Source organism: Miniopterus natalensis, chromosome 17 (genome assembly GCF_054644295.1).
Source record: "Miniopterus natalensis isolate mMinNat1 chromosome 17, mMinNat1.hap1, whole genome shotgun sequence".
NCBI classification, from domain to species: Eukaryota; Metazoa; Chordata; class Mammalia; order Chiroptera; family Miniopteridae; genus Miniopterus; species Miniopterus natalensis.
In genome coordinates this window covers 38199376-38217929 of record NC_142097.1, presented here as the reverse complement: position 1 = coordinate 38217929, position 18554 = coordinate 38199376, and the positions used below count along the sequence as shown (strand labels likewise).

The following is an 18554-nucleotide window of genomic DNA, read 5'->3' as shown; positions in this document are numbered from 1 at the left end:
CTCTTTGTATTAAAAAACATGAGTGGATCAATCAAATCCCTCTGCAAAGTAATTTCAATAAGAGGGATCTGGCAAAGGAGAATATCTGACAATGAGGTTGTGAATTTCTATATGCCTCAATATCTACTGATCTAGATGCTTTTTCTTAAACATTATGACATTAAGTAGGTACCAGACTAAACATCTTGTATGAGGGTGGCAAATTTAATGTGAATTTCAGCAAATCACAGCAAAACACAATCCTACCACCAAAAATCAAGGTATATGACAGAAATATAATATATGCATAGAATAATTAGCTAAACACACCAAATAAAATGAGAGGTATGGTTAATTGCCCTTATTTGCATTATTATACCTTATCATTTCTTTATAAAACAGAAATTGCTTGAATAACATCTAACCTATAATAATCATATAGCATATTCACCGAAAAGGACTTCCTAGTTGATATATATGATTCACCTTATGGTAGGTAACTATACTTTATAATAACGATTTTATTATCAATATGCAATATATTACTCGTTTAGAAAGGCCAAAAGTATATTGTATGTTTAGTATACAGTTTTTAGCACACTGTGTGCATTTAAGAATCTGATGGAAGGAAAGCGGCAAACAATGGCGTGGATTCCAGGAGAGCCGTGGTCGCCTCTGGTTAAGTATTTCAACCAGTCCTTTCTACAAAATGGCCTCCTTTGCTAACGGAAGCAGCCACGCACGAGCTGAAAGTCAAAGCTCTCTGGAACCAAAATAAAAAATTACACAACCCAATATTTAAGGCCCCTCTGTTTGTTCTGCATCAAACCACAAAATAGTGATATGGACAAAAAATCTATTTTAAAAAGTATATGCCTGCTTTGTTCTTTGACTCCTGGGAATGGAATTCAGGACTTAAAAGGCATTATACATTAGATTCTTTAGAGCACAACCATGACAAGGTATATTTGGGAAATTTAGGAGTTACCTGGAGGTAACTTTAAAATATCCTCAATGAATGACCAAAAATAAATACAAAATATTACCATTTTGGCATACATAATAAGATTTTTTAAAATATAACTTATTGATAAAGTGTTTAAAAATATATTCTAAAAATTAACTAAGTATATCTTATAAAGTCATCATTTTCACTTTGATGAAGAAAGCATTTGGCCCGTTTCCATTGCTTCCAAGCATTCCCAGGACAGCAATTCCAATTGTTTCAAGACAGACTCAAAATATGAGAAATATAATCCTGTGCTACAGCATTTGAAGGAGTCCATGGTCCTCATACTTAATGTTTCAATTAGAAGAAATTCAATTAATAAGCTTATTATACTCTCCCTGTGGCTTAATTATAAGTAACAACTCTAACATTCCCCTTTTGTTATCGTTGGGTGAACCGCACCCTATATATGGCAGATACAACATATGCCAAAATCACAAAGATTTCCTCTGAATTTGGCCGCCACTCGTGTCAGCTTTCCACAGCAGCACGGAAACAGTAGTAAGTTATATAAATTAATGGATTTTATTGTATCAATCATTCAATTCTACTAGGCAAATAGACACTACACTGACAACTCAAACATCACAGAATACAATAGTAGACTTAGCATCATCATTGAAGGAGAAATTAATTTTGAAAATCTTCTTAATAAATTGTATGGCTAACAATCAAAAGATCAGCATAGATTTTATAAAAACTCTAATGAGGCTGGTGCCAAAAATCTAACACACGATTTTACTAGGAACCACCTGACTATTCTGGTACTATGGCTACAATAATGACTACATTCTTAGTCAGCAAACCCCATAAAACAAATTGAAAAATAATTTTCCTGTAAATGTAGATTATTGATAAAAAAAATAAAGTAAAAGTCTGTGCTGAGAATATCTATATTGCCCAGTCATTATCCAAAAGTAAAAGACTCAAGGTCAAATGAAAAATAAACAATAACTCCCATTCTTTGCTTTACCGCCTCCCACCCTCCACTCAAGAAATTAACATCTACTTCATCAGTAGTATTTTCATGTTTAAATCATTAGAAAATCGTTTAAGCACATATTAAAACAAATAGGAGATTTATTTCATTGTTTAAAAATTATGTTATTTGGGGAGGAAGAGTAACTAGGAAGAAGCTTATGTGTGGTATGGGTAATATGGTTAGATTTCAATGGGAAAAGAGCTATTTAAACCTAGTATGTTATATGCATTTATTGGAAGAGAAAACGATATTTTTATTGTTATCAATTGCTCTTCAATTTCTCTTTAATAAAATTTCACAGCAATTTCCTCGAGAGAATATACTAAAGGCCTTTGATTATATATAGGGTGGGGCAAAAGTAGGTTTACAGTTGTGAACAGGCGAAACAGTTTATTCTTGTGTTATTATTGATTAATTATTGTATTACTTTCCACACAAACAACTGTAAAGCTACTTCTGCCCCACCCTGCATGCCCTAAAGAATGTATTGTACTACAAAGATACACGCTCAGTAAGACTTTTTTCATCTGAAATTTATAAAGATAATTTTCCATGCTGACAGCGCACATTTCATCCATAAGTTTCAAGAGTCAAATGCTACCACAGCTGGGGGTTATTCTGCCAAATGGCCTCCAACAGGGACCACAGAGATGGAGGCTGGGAGGCATGTGTTCCGTGCACGAAGGGAAAGCAACAGACCTGATGGGAAAGAGCCCTTCGCTGGAGTCATTTTTATCAATTACCATCTGAGTGATCTAATCAAACATAGAGTCTAATGAAAAAAAGCATCACTAGGAAGCAAAAGCAAATTTTAAATCAGCTGCTTGATTACCTGCAGAGATTAAAACAAAAAGCCAGGAGTGAGGCTGATATATTTCATAGGGATTTGCTAAGGCTGAGGGGAGGGGGAAGGGGCAGCTACCTTTAAAAAAATCCATCATGAAAGGAACTGAGACAAGATTATAAAAAAGGGGCCAAGTTATAGCGCACCATGGGATTTTTAATCTGGCTACCTGTGGTTTCTGTAGTTAAAGCCTCATTCATCCCTCAAACGAGGAGGGGGGCGGAGGAAAGAAAACAAAAAAAAAATCACATTTATATGTCAGTTTTGCAAATGATCAAACAGCGTGCACCAACAAGAATCATAAGAGAACATTAAACGCTGATGACTTTTTAAAAGATGCCCGTCCTATGAAATGGTATTGATAATTACCTGTGAATCTCGCTTCCTGAACTCTTGAATTTGATTTTCGTGCTCCATATTGGCAGCGCGGAGCTGTTTCTCCAGGTTTTCAATTTCCCGTTCATGGTCCCGGACTAGGCTCCCCTTCTCTGCGTTGTGCTGCTGTAATAGGTGCGTCTTCTCCTGTTCGTGCTCCAGCTTCAGCTCTACTATCTGATTGGACAATGAGGAGGACAGTTCATCAACAGAACATCCTTGTCGTCATGACAACTCACGGACAGCTTAATTTTTCTCTAATTTGTCCAAGTTGAAAATTTTATTTTTGCGTCATTATTACCTCACCTTTGAATACTCTCATTTGGGGGGGGAGGGGGTTACCCAAATCTCCTAATATTCACGAATATTCAAGACAGTTGGGCATATTCAGTAAATCCTTCAGCAATCTGTTGACACAAACGCCTGAACATTGAAAAAAAAAATTATGTTGAATGCTAGGTATTTCCTCCCCACGAAATCGGATATTACTGATCAGCAATGGTTATAAATGGTTAATAGTTAGTACGCTTTGCTTTTCGCTTAAATATATACACGTACGAGCAGCAATGAAATCGGTCCATTTTCTTTATGATTTTCAAATAAAAGGTCGGAGCTAAATACGCATCTGGATTATTGTATATACAGTTGTCTTTCTAGAAATAAAATGATAAATTTCAAAGCTCTATTATCTCGTTGTCAGCCACGGTACACCAACACAAACAGATGTTATGTGCTCCAGGAGGGCACCTGCTGTGCCGCAAGCTTGCGCCATGATTTCAGAAAAAGCATTCTATTCTCAGGATCCTTTCCCAGTCCACTCCACACTGGAGACTGTGACCTTGGCCAGTCTGAGCCTCTCCCTGCAGGCCTGAATGGCAGCCGGAGACCAAGGGCCTGGTGGCCGCAGCTTTGATACTAATCCTCCCAGACTGCGCACAATGGCACCCTACCTGGCCTGCGAACTATAGGCAGCCAGCTGCCTTTGAAGCAGGTGGTGAAAAGGGGCTGCAGGCAGCCAGCTTCCCCAGGGAGCTCCGGGCCACACAGCTGCTAAGAACAGTCACTTGGACTTTTCTTCAGTTTTGGTGGATTTCAGTGGAAAAAACTGCCGTTATCTAGAATATGTTGTGTTATTTTCGGCGTGAGAATCCATCTTCAAAAAAGCTAACAGTAGGAGCCTGCTCCAAATCGATCCTGTCTCGTGCGCTGAATCACCAGCCTACCTTATCTTAAAGCTATAGCAGTCATTTCTCCAGGCACGCATGCCGCACTCGATTTCAGAAGTGATTTGCTTCTGAGATTTACAGTTCTCACCCTCTACTTGCAAATTAAGAATCAAAACACAACTTAAATTTGCTTTTAGTTTAAACACAGGTTTAAAATTTGTTTCCTGATTGTGATTTGTAATGTTTCTTAGAGAACTGAGAATTCAACCATACATTTTTTATTATACTATTTAGAAGAAAGAAAAGTATACTACCTCTTGAATATATATGCTTATCAGAACAAAACAATGTATAAAACAATATGAAAAAAGTTATTTTGCATCTGAGAATAAAGATGCATTCTAGTGAATTTATGTTTATTTAAACACTATATCAAGTAGTAAAGAAAAGTTTTCTCTGATTATTTAAAATAAATGTGCATGTTTTATTCTGTGGGTCATACAACTACAATGTTAATCTCAACAAAAGAGAGAATTTAAAAATTTATTGATATTACCGCATTTTTTTCAGGCAGCCAAGTGTATGAATTATTGAGTAAATGCTTTTAGTCCTTGGGCGCATTATTTTTATTGAGTGTTATGCTATTAAGCATCATTATAACAAAATTATAAATTTTACTGAAAATCATTTAAGTATGTTACACACTGAAAGGAAATAAAAGTGGAAAGTTCTACTATGACCTCAAAAAGCCTCAGAAAAACTGGGAGAATGGGTATGATTTAAAACTGACAGATTCAATACTTTAGGGAAAAGTAACCAACTGACCTATAATTAAGGCACAAGAATTACAGATTCTCCCCCACCCCCCAAGAGAAGACACATGACCGGAAGTTGTTGTGAGGTCATTAGTAATGGTGCCATCTCTCTCCCGGCTTTGGGGATAAGGCACTTTCAGAATAACTTTCTGAGCCAGTTAAAGAGTTCTTTCTAACAGACAGATCGATGGCCCTGCCCATATTCAAATTTGAGTCTATTCTAAAAAATCAGGAGTAAAGGAAATAATAGATAATGGAATTTCAACCTAAACATGGATGGTCATAAATTATTATTTGTTTGTTATTTTGTCAAGGCCTGTTGTTCAGTGATGCTAATTAATGAATAAATCTCCAAGTTGCTGGAGCCTTTTAAAGTCAAATAGCTCAGGCTTGTCTTCTTGAACCAACACTGCTTGGCCAACTTCTAAATGCTATGAGCCCTTTCTGGTCTTTGCCTAGGTTTCTTCACTGTCAGGATCTTCTGGCAGGTATGTCTCCTCCTGATAAATGGGAGAGTCCGGAAGAAAAACCCAAATGTTCTGGAAACATCCTGATGATGGATTCATAATTACAAAGGCCATCATGAAGGTGGATCTAAGTTTAAATTCAAGGTCTTAGTTGTTCCTGGGCCCTTTCATAGATGGAAATGTTAAAAGAATACTTGGATTTCCCAGTTTGGTCCTTTACTTATGGGCACATCTCGAAGGTAAACAGGAACTAGCATATAGCCTCCTTACCTCGGACTACTAGGCACTTCTGGTTAACTGACAATAATTTTTAAAGGACTCAGAGGTGACCAGGAGGTGGTGAATCATGGAAAATGCAGAGGATGTAAAAACAGACAGCATCCACAAGGATGAATGTTGAGTGGCTAATGTGGTCTCTAAGACAAGGTGGTCCAGAGCCTACAATATATGCTACAGGGGAAACAGGATGCACCATCACCACAGAACCTGCTTAGTTAAGGCTGGCTAAAGACATCCCAGTAATATAGGAGGAATAGTTTCAAGTTCCCTAATCCAAAAGCACTGAGTGTGGGCCAGGTAACTATACTTGCAGTGCCCACTCTACAGGCACTAAAGCAGATTACTATGTCTTCCAGGGACAAGGAAAGTGATGAGCCCTCACCTGCAAGCATCTGGCAATCCCTTTAGATACTGAGCTTGATGGCTTGGTGGCTGGGGTTTGGACGAGAAATTGTCATCTTTGTAGGTCAGAATAGAAAGCAAAGAAGGGTCCTGCTCCATCTACTATGCTACCCATCACACACCCTGAACGTGAAGTTCAAGAGTAAAGCTCTAGAGTTCTGAAGTCCCTGCCAGCACAGCTCTCTATCCCAGACAAAATCACTTCGCAGTCTTGATGATGATGTTCCCATTCCTACAGAGGCTTCACGGAAGTGCCAAGGGCAGGGGCACATTCCAGGCCCCGAGAAAGACCAAGGTGGCCCTGCTAGATACCCAAGCCTCTGAGGTCTTGGAATATATATTTTAAATCCTGGTAGCTCTTTTACAGTAAAACTGGTGCTAGCAAATATGGCCTGAACGTGTTTTAATAATCTCATACAGAAAAAGAAAAAGGGATGGAATGAATCATTACTTCTCAGTACACAACACATCCACTAATATCCCTCAATGTCCGAAATTCTGAAACCAGAAACAAATAACAGAAGTGCTAGAGAGTACCCAACGCACAAAAAAGGAAAATTATGGTGCAAAATACTAACGAAAATATGCTCAAATGTACCAAATGATTAAGTCTATATTCTACAAGTCTTGGTATAATGGGTTAAAGCCCTAATGAATGTAAATATGAAAGTTGAAGAGCTTGGAGTGATTTAGAGGCTCCTGAGTACAACATTAATCTCAATCAGGAATCTTTCCTGTAACACTCTGATAGTCGGTCACTCAGCTGCTGCTGGACTGGTTTTAGCAATAAGGCAACAACCTTAGACCAAGGCAACCTGTGCCTCATGCTGAACACACCTGGCACTGGAACTCCTGGGTAAAGATAGCAGGGGAAGCTGAAAACTGTAAAAAGGAAAAAAAACACAGATGTTAAAAACAAAACAAGAGAGCACTCACTGGCAGCAACCAAACAAGGAAAGAGGATTATCTTGGCCGTAAATTTCAAAAGGCGGTAGTCAAGGAAAGAAAGAGAAGGTTCTGGCATGGTTTGGTAAGACCTATTATTCTGTCTCCATCCCCCAGAGGTAGAACTGCTAAGTTGAAATAATGGTAGGGAATATTCTCTAACACCCCAGCTTTGGAGAGAAATAGACTGAAGATCAATCATTCCCTTTTCCCTGTTGTGCCGGGAAATAGGAGGGTAATTGCATGGGATAGACATGGCTGCTAGAAAGAGATGAATAAAACTGGGAAAGTGAAAAACTAGGGCTTATTCTTCCTGATAGAATCATGGGCTTCAAAGCTCCCATAAAAAAGAAAAAACCCTCCGACACAGAGCACAAACCCTGGTGTAGGACATCAATAAAATGTTAAGAGAGCAGATATTAGCTTCTCTAACAGAAGTTGCTCAGAGCTCCAAGTTCTCCTCCTCCATCCTTATAACCTCAAGCTATAGAAAAGTAAATGCAACAAAATACCCACGCCCTCAAGCTGAGGCTCGGAGGAAGATAAAGACAGAAAAGGAGTCCCAGAGAATTCAGGCATATTATATCAGAACAAGTAGTAGATTTGGACAGAGCTGCGCACATTAAGCCCAAGCAAGATGAAGGAAAAAGTATCTGGACAACTGTAAATTTATTACATCGGGGGGAAAAATGAACTGAGCAAAAAAAGGGAGGAAAGAAGGAAGGCTGGCCCATCATTCTGGAAGGAAGGAAAACATACCTTAAAAATCAGAAACGAGTAGAGTGATAGGATAACTTATTAAGGACGCAAGTGCAATGAAAGAGAACTCCAAGACGGAAAGATAAAACAACAAACCAAGGATTAAAATAACTCCATCACAGAATTCCAAAGTAGGAACAATAATAAGCTGAATAAACGTGGCTGAAAATCTAATCACTGACATAGACAAAAGACTTGAGAGAATCATAGTAAAGGCCCAAGAAGGAGGTGAGAAGATGAAGTAGAAAGAAACTAGAAAAAGGAAATCTGTGTATACATAGATATGGTATCAGAAAATTTCTCTGAAATGAATGGAGAGATGAATGTGTGTACCAAAGACGTATATTGTATACCAAGAAAAACAGATTCAGATTGAGGAAAAGAATGGCTGAGGACACTACAACTAAAGTCAAACATGGAAAAACAAAGACTATAAAATCCCAACTACTAAAAAAAAACACTTGAGGAGGAAATTTGGGCAACCAGGAGATAGCTAAAGAATCTGTATTAAGAACAAAAAGTAGTTGCCACATGATAGTGGAATAACGTGTACAAAGCTTTAGGGTCAGAAAGATGACCAGAGAATTTTATTCCCAGCCAAGCTATCCTTCAAAACTATAGTGATTTCTCAAGCATACAAAAATGCAGTGAATACAACAATCATAAGCCCTTCTTGAAAAAAACACTATTTAATGATGATATCTCACTAGTTAACAGATGAATCAAAATAAAGGACTCAGATATGGAGAAGCTGTGCTAAAAGTCCTGGTGGTGGGTATATAATTGATTCAAATTAAAAAACTATCTGTATATAACTGTGAGAATTATGGTTATAGAACAAAATATAAATGCTACAAACTTCCACAATGTACAAATAATACTATAACTGACAAAATAGAGTGGTAGGGGTGGGTGGAAGGAAGTGTAAGCATGGTAATTTTATTTTTTTATAGTATGGAGTGAATTAATGCTCTCAAAAATTGAATCATAAACTCTGAAAATGACTCTAACCTCAATGTATTTTTAATCTACTTCTTACTGTTCAAAGAAATCATCTCTCATTATAGTAAAGAAACATTTTCTAAATTTCAGAAATTCCTTCAATTCCCCTTGTTTCTTTACGTAAACTGATTTCACATAAAATTAAATATTTTAATAAGTGGCAAATACAGCATGATCCTGTTTCTAAAAATATTATTTCTAAAAAATTGTTCTTTTATCTATTTATCTATCTCTCATATAAATTTCTGAAATGATGCTCTATAACAGTGTTGGGGAACCTGTCTTCTGCAAAGCACCATTTGGATATTTATAACATCATTCACAGGCCATACAAAATTATCGACTTAAAAATTAGCTGTTTAAAAAGCTCCTAGATTTATTGAACTTCAAGCCCTGCCTGCGGTTGCCTTGGCAGGGCCAGACCAAATGATTTTGAGGGCAGGGCTCTATACAGCCTGCAGGCAGGACATTCCCCACCCCTGCTCTATAAGATTAACAATAGTTCTTCCTAAAAGGTAAGATTTGGGTAGAATTTTTGCTTCCTACATTGAGTGAAGTTATCATGTCAAATGGCGACAGCTCCCTTTGAGGGAATATCTTTATCAAGGGACATAGTCTCCCTTCAAACACATGGGTTATGGGTCTGTGAACTGTGAACTTAGATCTGGAAACTTGAAGGACCATGGTTTTCCACTGAAATGGAGAATTGTAAATAGTAAAATTACCAACTATTGTGAATATGCTGCCTATTTAAGGAAGAGACAAAGGTCAGTTCAACATTGTGAACAATTAATTATACACATCAGACTAACAGGAGTTCAAGGGCACTTTGCTTTGAAGTGTTAGCCACTGAAATACAGGAGCTTTTCTATAGGGCTCCGGGTAACAATTCAGTTCATCCCACTTCCTCCCACTCAAGGGCTCCCTGTGAACACATTTGCTTTTTGTGAAATTTAGCACTACTTTTACATAGTTCATAAGACTCACGGCAGTAAGATCCATACTCAAAGACAAGAGCATCATGCCCTGGTTTTTCCATTTAAGAGATACAGACTTAGATCACGGGGTCATGTCTCTGAGTAGTTTCCCATCTGCATTTGCAAAACAGCACACTTGAAATGTCAAAATAAGTTACCAAATTCTCCAGAGCTCCAGAAATTTAGCTGAAGTGGAACAGTCTATTGCAAAGTTAGCACCATTTCACTGGACTGATTTTATGGCCTTGCTAAAAGATGTTGGGATCTTTTTTTAAAAATTGCAGTTATATGACATAAAATGTGCTATTGGACATTACATCTAATGAGAGATAAAGACTCCCTTAAAGATAAACTTAGAAACAATCTGCTTTGAGACCTTGGAGTTAGAGGAAAAGTACATTTTAGCACAGAACATACCACAGTATGGTCTGATGTTCTGAACAACTTCTTAATAGAAACAGGCACACACACACAAAAGTAAAAAGTCAGCAGTGCATCAAGAGCAGAAATAGAATTTGTCATCTCTGGGTGGCCATATTTGCTGCAACACAAAGAGCCACCCATGCAACCTGCCAGTCAACAGTTGCTTTAGTCATGCGGCTTCTCTTCATTTAAAAGTTTAATAATGCTGTGCTAACTGCTATCAGAGATGGAGCAAGGGCCTGCCAGCATGCACTGCTTCTCTGTGCCTTTTCTTCTCCAGGCAACCACCAGCAGCCAGGGCAGGCCCCGCTGAAGCCCCGAAGCTCAGGGCGCACTGCGGGCTGAAGGCTGGGAGCGCGGCAGTGACGACGAAGGAAAGCTGAGAAACGAAGGCTGTGCTGGAAGCAGGTACCACGCTCTGTGGTTTCCTTTCCCAGCTACCACTTCGAACACCTACCCAGCACCTGCAGGTGATAAGCGACAATAATTACCCTGCGCTTTTAAAACTTTTTGAAAAATTTGCTACATTTTCTGTGTTATCTGTCAGATCTCAATCAAAATCCCCAGGAAGGATTCAGGTAGCCAAGTGCATCAAGCAGCTTTGTCCTCTTGGTTTCATGATGCTCCACTCCTGCCACTCAAATCAGAAACATTCATTAAGGAAGAATACACCCCCTAAGAGTTCAACATTGTTGGTAAAAATGTGTCTTATTTGTGTATTTTAATGTATTTTACCTTACGGTAACATGTAAGGGGCTGATCCTTCACTGTTTTTTTATAATCAACACCAAATATTTATTCATTCTGGAGAATCTCAGCACTTGTCTAGCTGTTGAACTATATTGCCCCTAAAGGCTCTGCAGTGAAAAGAGAATATAAAGCTAAAGTTAGAGAATGATGGGATTGCCGAAAAGCAGAACCACCTCACCACCAGGAACCCTAGCATGTCCGCTCCGTTGTTTTTCACCAACCTGAATGAGGTTCGTGAAAAGACAATTAGAATTGTCTTTTTGTTTCAGTGGGTTACACAGGAAAGAAACAGGAAATCTTGATGAAAGCTGGGGCTTCACAGGATATTTGTGCGAGTGTTTATCCCACGCGTTTGATGTTTTTCTCTCCACATCTGCACATTTTATGCCTTTATTCTGGCTAAAATATTTTTAAATACCTCTTTGCTTTTTCCCTCCTCATTACAGTTCCTGGCGTGATGCTTTCTATATGAGAGGGGCTCAAAAATTAAAACTGAGTAAGGAAACTTAGGCCCAGAAGGCACAAGTTATTCATTTCTCTGGATGTCCATTTCCTCACTATAAAATGCAAGGATAAAACCGGATAAGTGCCTCTAAAACTTTTCCCCAAAGTTCCCCAGCAGCAGTGAACATGAATGGTACCCCCTGGGGGATCTGAGGGCAAGCTGGAAGTTTCTTTGAAATGCCCTATTTTCTCTGAAAAATTCATGAGAACTTTGCATTTTACAAAACAGGAAAGTCTATGTTTGTTTTAAAATAAATGTTACCTCAACAGTGAAACTATGTGCTTTCCCACAAATAATCCTGTGAACGCGCCCCTCCAGGAAACGAACACAGCTTCCATCACCCGGCACAGGCCCACCACCCCAGGGCCCAGCACCCCGTCCGAGGAGCCTGGGGATCGGCATCTAAACATCCCACAGTATGAAATGCTACAGCCACTTAAGATTTAAACGTTTAAGATTTTTATATTGTAGAGAAAGGAAGGTAATAAAAAAATGGTCACACTTGCACTTGACCGGGAACTAAGAAGGCCATGGGAAGCCCCAAGGTAAGACAGTGCAGCTGGAAAGGGAGGGAGGTAGGGAGTTAGGGGCGGAACCAGCAATGTCTGCATCAGTCACAGACACACAGGGGCTGAGGTCTAGTCAGACAAAGGCCCAGATCATGATCGCTGGCAGTGGAGGGGACCTTGGAGGGGACTATGGCGGAGGACAGCCCCTTCCATGCGCACATCCCTCCGCAACACTCCAACTGCTATTCCCACACTCAGGGGGAGAAAGTACCGGCTCCTGAGAAACTGCACACTTGAGTGATTCTGTAGGAAAGAACCACTTTGGAATGACTCAAAACATTCCTCATAGTACCATCTACACTCGGGGTCACCTTCTGCTCCCGGACTCCATGGAGTCTGCTAGGGCGTAGACAAAAAGCCTGGCTCAGGTGCAGGTTCTGACTCTAGTGCCTACTTACTGTGTGAGACCTCGGCCAGTTACTAACCAATGTGCTCCAGTCTTAGAATATGGGGGCAGGAGATGGTGGTACCCGCTTCCCAGACCACTGTGGGGTGGGACGTGCTGAAGGCACGGACAGTGTGCAGAAACGGCGCCTGGCCCAGAGAAGGAAGGCCCTACTGGCTGTTAGCTGTTAGGATTATCACATAGCCCAATAGTAACATTTCCTCAATTACAGACGTAGAATTTAAAAATAGATATTTAATTCTCCTTAGTCTTGTCTTCTCTTGGCAAAATGTCCTGACATGGTTCCAAACTTTTCTATATGATAGAAGCACTCCTTTGAACATGTATGAGTCCGTCAGTGTCCTACGTAAAATGGGCAACCAGAACTGACGTTTTCCGTATACTGCCTGATGTATAAACAATTTCCTGGATACCGTGTCTCTCGCCTCCTTTATCCCAGCATCCCAGGGGTTTCTATATTCCTCGTTACCCCCACCTTATACCGCTCACATCCCTACACCTGCTCCGCCACAGACTTTCTGCAGACGATCTTCTAACGGAAGCATATTTCTGTCTGATTCTTGAGGTTAGGCATGATTGGGCCAGGGGGTGTAAACATTTCTCATGACCCTCGGTAGATACCACAATCTTTCCAAAAAGGCTGCATTAATTTATGATGCCACTAGCAATATATGAAAAGACCAATTCTACTAAACTTTTGCCAACTTTAGATGGCTTATTGCCAACTCTATTTTGAATTTTTATTAACACCAAGGCTGAAAATGTCGCTGGATTTTATTGAAACAAATATTTTCAGTATTTCACAGATACTGGTAATAATGTTCTAGAATTCTTTCCATTGTGCAGAGGCTGTGTGATATGAGAGGTATTTGAAAGGGGTTATGCACGCATTAAGAATCAGCTGACGTCGCCAGAATGAAAGGCCTACCTGCTGCTCATATCGCTGCTTCACATCCTCCATCTGCCACAAAAACTCCTTTGACTGTTTCTCGCGAAGAGACTTAGATCTAGTTAGATCTGCTTCCACTTTTTCCATCTACAAAATAAAAAAATCAAACATCAAATTTTTAGACCAAAAATTGTATTCCATCTTTTAATCTGTCCATTCACTAAAATGACATATTTTAAATACCCCACCAATCATAATGACGAACTTAAAGATGATAAAGATAATAAAAGATATATCAGTTATTTTGGTATATTTTAACAGTTTAAGTCAGGAAAATTAAAATTAATATATACTTGACTAAGTTCTAAGATGGTTGATGCTAGATGATCAGTCTTGTGGTCAACAATAAATGTACTAAGAAATTATTAAAGGTCACACAGCCAAGCCCACTTTGTTTTCGTTTGTCTCTAACTCAGGATGTGGGTTTCAAGGCTCCCCTTCAATGCTTTCACATTAAACCTCGAGCAGGTGGCTCCTTAATTTGTCCCCTGCAATCTACGCTTCCTATACTCCAATATCCTTGGTCTTTCCCAAGCACACCAGGGCTATTCTTGACCCTCCCACTGTCAGAAAGCCGCTTCGTGTTTTTCCCCATGAAACAGTCCATCTTCAAGGCCGACTCAAGTCTCCTCTCCTCTCTGAGGTGCTCTTTAATCCCTCCAAGTGACAGGAGTGTCGTCCTCTCTGTGCTCCGGGCCGTCACATCTCTCCTTTTCTAGGACACTGTGTTTTCCTCTGTAGTGTGGAAGTACTTCCAACGTCTGAGCTTCATTCATTCCTCCAGATCCTGAGCTCCCAAGTAAAAGGCACTGTGGCATAATTCTTTTTTTTGTACCTTACTTATTAACCAATTGGCTTGGTCTGCAGAATAAATATGGATTCAGTCCTTATGGATGAATGAAAGGGCAGGGAAAAGCAAGAGGGGAAGAAAACAGAAGATGAGCCGGGGGGAAACATGGTTTCTTCAGTACTTTTAAGAGAGACCTTCATATGAAGTTGATTTTTGGTTCTTATTTGTCTTCAGCACAGATTGAATATTAAAATAAATAATAAATATTTCAAATATTAAATACTTAAAAATTTAGAGCTTCATATACTCCACATTTGTAAAATAGAATATCTTCTATCAAAAACCAGAATTATTTTCTATAATCAAAATAGCAGACAATTGAAAGCACATGAAACAACCTTTTATGCCTAAACATTAAGAAAAACTCCAAATAAATAATAACCAATACTATAAGATAATGAAACATGGATTTTTTTAGATTATACTGACTGAGAATGCAAGAGCCCACTCCATTCTTATTCCACAATTTAACAAAATAATCAAAAACAATTCTTGTGAAATACTTAAAGCTTGATAGAAACATAGAATTCTCAGTTGCCATAGATACAAAAGCTTCTGCTTTATCATGGTCATTCCATATTCCATTCAACTTCAAGTGTTCGAAACAAACACCACCACGCTCCTTTGCTGTGTAACTCCGGCTTCCACAAACCTCCGCCTGAGTCTTGGTGGTCAAATCAGAAGCGGCAAAGGCCTTGGCTGTGTCTCTGTGAACGGTGCGCGTTTAAAGCAAAAGGAGGGTGCAGGAGTCTCCTTACAAGGTGCCTTGGGCATTACTTTCACTCCATGTACTGTAAGAAAACCCAGGTATGCACAGCTTAAGCAACATAGGCCCTTTATGTTTTCCTCATGTAACAGAGTCCAGAAATGGGCTGCTGTACTGGGAGTTCAGGGATGTCAGGGTGAAGGACTCTGCCACTCAGCCTCCCCCTAATGGGTATGAAATGGCTTCTGCAGCTCTGAACATCTGGGAAGGAGAGGGCAGAGGGTGATGGGGAAGGGAGAAGGGCCAAGGGTCCATACTAGCCGAGCCAAATACCCTTTTAAGGGGCTTTCCCGAAGGATCCTGTCAGTAGCCAATTAATTATGTTGTTTGCACTGGAACAACATTCAGAAAAGGCAAGCTCCGTCTACAAGGCCAGAGGCGGCGGTTTTAAAGCTGTGTCTAATGTTGCCCTACAAGTACGAATGAACACTGGACCAGCATCTGGCAGGACCTGTCACATACGGTCAGAAGTTACTGCTCTTTCTCTAGTGCAGTATCTGCGCTACTAAATGCTTAGTAATTTAACACGTACACTTCGTATTAGACCAGTATATATACAATTGTTTAGAAACATGCCATTCAAAATATATTTTAATGCATTTCATACATATTTGGATAAATGGTAAGAAATTGTCCTTCAAATATTTTCAGATATATGTAGAGATAGGTAGGTAGGTAGGCTAGCAGGCAGACAGATAATTATTTCTCTGCTTTAAAGACTAAGACTAGGGCTACCTGTTCAGGACCCCTCTCACTGAGGTGGGAGCTTTTGTCTCTCCTTTGATAAACTTTCACTTTCACTTAAAAAAAAGAGTAAGACTAATATCCTTAACAGGAAAAATCAATGAACACAATAATTGATTATATCTAGAGTTCTTTTGTGAGAGATCATCACTAACTGGTATGACAGACAATATGTCCAATGCCTGTGCTTTTGTTACTGATTTGTAGCAGTTTTAGCTATTTGGACATAAACTTCTTGCTCGATATCTGAATTGCAAATATCTTCTCTCGCTCTGAGCTTGCCCTTTCAGTTCCCACTGGTCTCTTGATGAACAGAAGGTTATTGTGTTTTTGTTGTTGTTTCTTAAATGAAGTTAAATTTAACAATATAATTTTGTATGCCTTTTTTGTTTTCTATTTAGAAAATCCTTGCCAAAACCTTCCTACCTTTTCTTCGGCAAGTGTCACTGTTTTGCCTATCACGGTCTATCTACAATCCCAGAATTCATTCTGTGGATGCAGCGAGACAAGGGGCAAGATTCTGGTTTTCCATCTGGCCATCCAATTGGCAGTGTTTATTAAATGACCATTCTCTCCCTGCTGCACTGCAATGCTTCCTTTGGCAGGAATCCGCTTGATCATACGTGTGAGTCTATTTCTGGCTTCTTTCTTCGGTAACAGTGGTCACCCTCGTGCCCAAACCACACTGTATTAATTACTATAGCTTACCAGTAGCCTCAGGATCTGGCAGTGTGGGTTCTCCAGCCGTGTTCCTCTCACAGATTGCCACAGCTATTCTTAGCCCTTTGCATTTTCATACACATTTTAGAATCAGCTTGTCAGTCTCCCTCACTCCCGCCCTAGAAGCACTGCCAACGTTTTGACTTTTAGAATTGTGTGGCTTCTGTAGATTAATTTAGGGAGTGACCTTTGTCTAACATTGAGTTTTCAAATCCATATACATGATACATCCCTCAATTTATGTAGGTCGTCTTTGGTTTCTCTCAATAGTATTTTCTAGTTTCTGAAACAGAGGCCTTGCAGAGCTTTTGTGAGATTTATTCTTAGGTAAGTGAGGCTTCCTGGTACTGTGATGTCTTTTACAAGGTTTATTTTCAATTCGTTGGCTACTGATAGAAATAAAAATGAATCGTATATCTGACCTAATGGCTAGTGACCTTGTTAAATTAATTACTAATAACATTTAACAAGTAAATATTTGAAAAATTCAGTTACACAAAGAAGACATAATTGCAAATAAATGCATAACTCACTGGGCTACCTTCGATATCCCTCCTCTGTGTCTCCTTAATGACCTATTTATCCCACTAGTTATACCACCTACTGTAATCATACACTTTTATGCACTGGTCTCTCACACAAGCCACAAACGTCTTAATCTCTAAATTCCCAGAATCTACAATGGCTGATACAGCACTAGCATTCATAAATTTTTGATAAATGGATGGAAGAATGAAAAAGTCTGTTGAATCCTTAGCCAGTAAGTCATTAAAACAATTGAGGAATTAAAAAATAATGTTACCATTTTCACAATTGATAACCATTAAAATCAGCAAAATACAGAAAGAATGACATGTTTTCTGGTCCAGTGTTCTCAGAGATTTTTTTTTTCCTGGCTTACTTTCCTTCTGCAAAAGAGATTAGTCACTGATGAATATTATTAGGAAAAAGTTTCAGTTACTAGTCTATTAAGCATTTAAGGGTAAAAGTTAAGATTTCTTTTAATAATTTGGGTTTGGGAGGATTTTTTGTTTGTGTAATTTTGTTTTTCAAAGCCAAATACTTGTACAGCTTTGGATGCTGTCATTTGGAATTGATTAATAATTCTGAAATTTACCTCTTCTACCTGATCTTGTGAAAATTCCAAATGTTAAAAGGGAAGAGAGATTCCTTCATTGCCATCAAAAAATAACTGAGAGAAATGCTTCCATTTATATTGAATCTATCATCTTAACACTGGCCTAAGAAAACTTACTTAAAATTACATGAGCAAGCATGACCCTTAAAGGACAAGACCACGAATGTCTAAGTCCCAATGAACAGTCTGTATGCTGAGTCTCTGCTTCTTTAAGTCTGCTTGTTACCCAGCTAAACTTAATGGAACAAATATACCCAGCTGGCATTCTTCTCTCTTGGTAACTTAAGAATTTTTTTTCACTAATTCAATAGCAATACCAGGATGATGAACTGAATGTATAGTCTCTAAGGGTGTAAGACACTGCTAACCAATTTTAATTGTTCTAGGGGCCAGAAGAAACCTCACTAGTCAACAGCAGTGTTTCAGAATTTTGTTTTCATGGCAAGCCAGTGGGTTTTCCAAGTATAAAGCTAATATCATGTAGCTAACCATTATAAAGAGAAAGGAATAAAATTGAAAGCCAGATATTTAGCAGCAAGTACCATTTCATGAGGGTGTATTTTCAAGAGGGGAAAAATTAACTACAAAAGTGAGTTGGCCAGAGGAACCCCCAGGAGAAACCGGTTAGCTGACATCCATGCAGTCAGTTTACAAGATTAAAAAGCTTCACTTTACAATTGCTGCCAATACTTCAAAAATATAGCTGTCTTTTTCAGTCATTTATTTGTTTCAC

The 18554-nt window shown here is 38.9% G+C and overlaps 1 protein-coding gene across 1 annotated transcript in view; it reads right to left on the bottom strand.

The window, feature by feature from the left end:
- Positions 1 to 18554, bottom strand: part of CEP112 (centrosomal protein 112) — a 214867-nt gene that overhangs the window by 117429 nt on the left and 78884 nt on the right. The window contains exons 18-19 of the mRNA XM_016214517.2: positions 13583 to 13690; positions 3184 to 3366 (exon numbers count right to left, since the gene is read on the bottom strand). Coding sequence (XP_016070003.2) covers positions 3184 to 3366; positions 13583 to 13690 — 291 coding nt within the window. The remainder of the gene's footprint in view (positions 1 to 3183; positions 3367 to 13582; positions 13691 to 18554) is intronic.